The sequence below is a fragment of the Plodia interpunctella genome, chromosome 13, assembly GCF_027563975.2.
Source record: "Plodia interpunctella isolate USDA-ARS_2022_Savannah chromosome 13, ilPloInte3.2, whole genome shotgun sequence".
Lineage (NCBI taxonomy): Eukaryota > Metazoa > Arthropoda > Insecta > Lepidoptera > Pyralidae > Plodia > Plodia interpunctella.
In genome coordinates, this window is record NC_071306.1 from 3,200,700 (window position 1) to 3,206,699 (window position 6,000).

The 6,000-nt window shown below is 32.9% G+C and overlaps 1 protein-coding gene across 1 annotated transcript; it reads left to right on the forward strand.

The window, feature by feature from the left end:
* The first annotated feature begins 1,653 nt into the window (after positions 1-1,653).
* On the forward strand, positions 1,654-3,908 carry LOC128674757 (larval cuticle protein LCP-17-like). The gene is made up of 4 exons (XM_053753630.2): positions 1,654-1,702; positions 2,365-2,541; positions 2,985-3,086; positions 3,626-3,908. Exons 1-4 carry the CDS (start codon positions 1,700-1,702, stop codon positions 3,728-3,730), a joined length of 387 nt encoding a protein of 128 aa, XP_053609605.1. The 5' UTR covers positions 1,654-1,699; the 3' UTR covers positions 3,731-3,908.
* Positions 3,909-6,000: the final 2,092 nt, after the last annotated feature.

Below are 6,000 nucleotides of genomic sequence, written 5' to 3' on the forward strand. Positions count from 1 at the left end.
CTCTCGGTTCAGAGGCAAGCACTTCACCACTGAGCCACCGAGGTCGTCAAGAATAAGTGGATAGATAATAATAGTGAATTATAATAATAGACTAATTTGTTAAAAATGTTCTTGCTTTGTAAAAACTTGTACGAATGGTTGTTATACTAGATTTTTTAACCTTTTGATAACATGTCCCATTGCTGGGCAAAGGTCTCCCCCTTATTTTTCCCCTCATTTCGATTCAAGATATAGAAGAAGAACAAACATTACATATGTTGAAGTCTAGAATTTTATTTTTTATTATTCCAGTCGTCACTCGGAATTTCAGGAACGAAGCTTCGAAACGCGATAATTTTAAATTGTTCGATATTGGATAACATCATCGTATAGGCGTATTACTATTATACTTAGATAATAAAATAAATTCGGCGTAAAACTTAATGGGTCCTTTTGATTTCTATAATATCGGTCTGGTTACCTCAAGATAGACCGGTCAGACCAGTCAACACCTGAGATGGATTTGGACAGGAATACGTAGACTCATTAGCTATCGGATTTAAAGCTTTAAAACCAAACTATATGACACAATGTGAATTTTATTTTGCATAAAAAACAATTTTGAAGGAACTAGGTTAATTTAATTTCAAATCAGATTTCATCATGATTTTAAGACAATTTATTTATTCATTTATTCGATATTTTAATAAAATAAAAAATTATGAGTTCTTGTTGCTTGTCAATAACATTCATTCATTCATAATTTAGCAACCCTGAAAAATTTCTAGTTTTCCATGATTAAAAATTACTGCCAGTGTTACAAATTACTTCAATTAATTTGTATAAAATAATAAAATTATTACGACTTTTAATATAACAGGCCACTAATGTTCTTATTTATCTAGATAGGAACCAGTCTAATTTTTTGCGATGATCTATACTAAATTGTTTTTATGAAACCTTAAAAGCTTAATTAGTATAAAAATATTTATCGCTTTTTTTTTTCAAACAAACGTTATCATACTATCAAAAAAGTTAGTTGCATGGGGCCACGAAATCAGCGATTAGTCAAATTCACAATTATTTTTCAACTTAGGATTATATACATCACTTATTGACGTCAAAAATTTATTGAAGTAATTTGTCTACTGTTAACTTCCAAAGCGCAGGTGAAGAAGAAGCGGCGCAACAAACTTCACCACAACCTTTTCTCCAAGGACGTCAATTACCAAATTTTAGTTTAGTTACTTTCTAATACTTTTTATTTTATTTATTTCAAAAAAAATATCTACACAAAGGGTAATCCCAATTATGATCTAGCAACTCAGAGGACAAGGACAAGGACAAGAAAAGAAAGAAAGAAAATCAATTTATGTGGTACACAAGATATGGCACTAAACTAAAAAAGATTATAACTAAATCACAATTTTAACATTCTTCTAAAAGAATTATTCCTATTTCAATTACTTTCTACGCTTCGTATTTAGGTAAATATAATAAAGAAAGATATTATAAAGTTTGTAAAACATAACAAAGAAAAACAGACAATCGATTGTCATATTAAATAAAAGAATAAACCGCTTATTTCCTAGCCTATGATTTTCTTTTTTGGTTATTATTTTGGTCGTATTTTTATTTTTAAATTAAGTAAATACTATATAAGAATCTTAATTTTCTTCAAATACTAGTCTTGAAACAGGTTGAAGGAAGCTAAGACAAAATGGTAAGTATTTGTTGCATGCATAATCCAAAAATAACATCTCTTCTTTTTTGGTGTCAAATTTTTATTTTTATCGCCATGAAAATTATTCCAATCATATACGTAAAAATATCTTCATTATGACCTACACTGAAATTTAAAACTTTACAATATTTTACGTATATGCAAAAGATTATAACCACCTATAAATATACTAATTTGCATTGGTATTTGTAAAATATGATATTAAATTAGACTAAAATCATTCTCATTATGAATAACTTATAAGTGTTTTGAAGTTTTTGTCCTCAGTATATACATATATATACACATATGTTTAATTAGTATAATAAATCATGTTCTAGAATATGTTAATTAATAGACTTTTAATGGATTTAAGACATTCTTCTTCTTGTTTTATTCATACTAGTTTGAGTAATTTCCATACTACCTATGATGTTTTTGAAAGATACTTATGTATTTTTTTATTAGGTACTAATTATATTTTTAATAAAGAAAATATCAAAGAAGTACAACAAAGTTGTTGATAATCAACAATCAAATCATCTAGAGTAGAGGTAGTCTTGCAATATTGATAATCTTAATCCTATAAGAAAATTTGAAATGGGCGATAAAATTTGTTTTCAACCAAAATCCGTATCCAACCCAATTTCTTCTCTTTGCAGAAATTCTTAATCGTAGCGTGCTTGATCGTCTCCGCCTATGCGGCAACTGACGATGTTTCAGCACCAATCGTGAAGAGTGACTTCAACAGCAGCCCAGATGGAGGGTTCCAGTTTGCTTATGAAACTGGCAACGGCATCTCTGCACATGCTGAAGGACATTTAAAGTCTGTTGGCTCGGTAGGTGAAACAAAGGAACATCACTTACTGGCTTGAAATATGGGACGTTCCACGAAAGAAGGTACCTTTAGGAGCGATCTCGCTTAGGACCTTCTTTTATTCTTTTTTTTATTATGCGCATGCTACATTGATAGCTACTGTCCTCCATAAGATGCCTTTTCTCGTTGAACATCACATATAAACTTTTTGCTTGAATCGTGACGATATCAAGCGAGAACTTTTTGGGAGAACTTTTCCCCGCTCAAACTGGACCAGGCTGTTACGGCAAAGATTACATTTCTTCCCTTCGTAATTTACTGGTTCATGCAAGACTACACGTATAGTATATGATCCTGTTGCATACCCCAAAAAAGCAAATCCCGATTCAGATTTATTTATTTCAAGTGTAACAGTTGGATTGTACTAACCATGGTTATGTTTCAACTTCTTTTATTTTGTCACAGGATGAAGTTCTGGAAATTCAAGGTTCTAGTCAGTACCAGTCACCAGAAGGAGAAATCATCCAGTTGAGTTATGTTGCCAATGAGTTAGGCTACCAACCACAGGTAATATTGTACTTATTTGCTTGTGTCTAATAGATTTTATACATTTTACTACTACCATTTATACAACAATTAATAAATGGAAAGGGATTGATGACCTTGCATTCTATTTGCCAGTTAGGCGGCGTCAAAATGCTCAGTTCCTATTGTCATATTCATAGAGTCGACCATAATTACCATATAAAACGCCTTTTATTAGCTCTATCAAGTTGCACGAATCTGGGTAATATGTACTCGAGTGAAGCATTGTCTGCAGCGGTTCTCCACGAGCACTGAATGCTGTCCGCGAAGCCTGACTGCACCAGGCGGCTTTTATCATGAACAAACTGTCAAATTGTATTTTTTCTTATGACATTTTTCATAGCTGACCAACAGAATACCAGCCGAATCTACTAGGCGTGCGAAGTTCTAAACACATGTACTTAGTTTCTTTGAGTAGCGCAGTAATATATATTTGCTAAATTGTCACGGAAAAAATATTTTCCGAAGTAAAGCTGGTAAGTATATAGGTTTTTGATTTAGTCCCATATTTTTGTTTACAGGGTGCACATTTACCTACACCCCCACCTACGGAACCAATTCCAGATTACATTCTAAGGTCTCTAGAGTGGATCGCAGCTCATCCTTATCAAGAAAAGAAAGTTTAAGTTTAAATAATGTATCGTGACGTCCAAACAAGGTTAAAGGTTGTATAAAGCGCCAAAAAAATGTAGACTCGTGCGCAAATCGCGGCATGAATTCAAGGCAATTAGCGCATGAGTCTATTTGGGGCTTAAAACTAACATTTACTGAAATGTTTAGGTACTTGTACATATCTATTCACTAGCAACCTGACCTAAGCACCGCTCCTGTAACTTGTAGGCCTCTAACTAAGCAACGTAAAATGCGTTTTCGCGAATCCGTTTATAACAAATTGCCAGATGTAGACCTCACAAAAAACCCGAATGACCAATACAATGAGGTGTTCAATATAGTAGAAAAAGAATTCAAAAAATCTTTTCCTATCAAAACTTTCATCAAGAAAGATAAACTTAACTTTTGTGATTGGGCCTCAAACGGTATCTATATTAGTAGAAACAGACTTTATGAACTTTATGGCCAAAAACAGTACAATCTTAATGCGGAATTCATAACATATGTTAAACGCTATTCTAAAACTTTTAAAAAAGTATGTTCTGTCGCGAAATCTTTGTATTTAACTAATAAAATAATAAATTCGAGTGATAAGATAAAGACCGCCTGGTCCATCATAAATAAAGAGACTGGTAAAATTAACACGCGCGACGTAAATTTTGTATTAAAACTTGACGGTAAAACCATAAGTGCAGATGACGAAGTTTCCAACGAATTTAATAATTTCTTTTCCAACATTTCTAAGAATATCACAGGATCCCTTTTCTCTTGCTCCTATGCGGCAGATGATCTATTAAAAAGAAATGCTCCGGACCCTAAGTCCACTTTTACATTCAGACATATTACACCAGATGAAATTATATCTGCTTTTAAAGCCCTAAATGTTAAAAACACTGAGGACCTGTGGGGGTTTTCCGTCTCAGTATTGAGCAGCATTATTGACCTGATTGCTCCTCACCTAACCATAATATTCAATAAATGTATATCTGAAGGCGTGTTCCCAGACTTAATGAAAATAAGTAAAGTAATTCCTCTATTTAAACAAGGCGTTAAACATGATCCCACAAACTATAGACCTATTTCTATATTACCCACTCTAAGTAAAATATTTGAAAAAATTATTTTCAGTCAACTTGTGTCGTATTTTAATATAAATAAAATTTTACATAATCGTCAATACGGTTTCACCAAAGGTCGTTCAACTACTGATGCAGCAGCCACTTTAGTCGAAATAATTAATGAAGCTTGGGAATCCAAGCAAGATGTCGTAGGTATTTTCTGTGACTTATCGAAAGCTTTTGACTGTGTAGATCATAATATACTCAAAAATAAACTTCAACATTATGGTGTCACTGGCGCGGCTCTTAGTGTTCTTTCGTCTTACCTAGATAATAGAACACAGAGAGTAGAAATTAACAAAACAATTTCCGATAGTGCACCTGTTCACATAGGCGTACCTCAAGGCTCCATTATCGGTCCCTTTTTATTTTTGATTTATATTAACGACCTCCCATGCCTTGCCCAACATTTATGCGAAGTAGTTCTATTTGCAGACGATACATCCTTATTATTTAAAGTCGATAGAAAAAGTGAAAACTATAACTTTATAAGTAATAGCATGTCGGTAGTGCTTAACTGGTTTACAACCAACAACTTAGCTCTAAATACAGAGAAGACAAAATGTATTAAATTTTCTCTCTTAAATAACTCGCACAATGTTATACCTTTAACAGTAAATGGTAAAGCTCTGGAATGGGTACATAGTACTAAATTCCTGGGCATTACTGTGGACGACAAATTAAAGTGGGATAAACATATTGAAATCACGGCCAAAAAACTTAGTACGGCAGCTTTTGCAGTGAGAAGGATCAGACAGTGTACGAACATAGATACAGCTAGACTTGTGTATTTCAGCTACTTTCATAGCATTATGTCCTACGGACTATTAGTTTGGGGTAATGCAGCTGACATAGGAAAAATTTTTGTATTACAGAAAAGAGCTATCCGTTTTATTTATGGGTTAAAACCTCGAGATTCTCTTCAAGAACTCTTCAAATCAATTAACATCCTCACTGTGGTATGTCAGTATATCTTTGATGTGCTTATTTTTGTCAAATCAAATTTACATTTATATAAAAAATTAAACGAAGTAAATAGTGTAAACACTAGAAATAAGCACAAACTTTGTATGAATAGATTCAGGCTTAAAAAGGTTCGGCGGTCTTTCGTGGGTCAAAGTGTAAAATTATTCAATAAACTCCCTGCAGAGGCTATTAATCTGCCA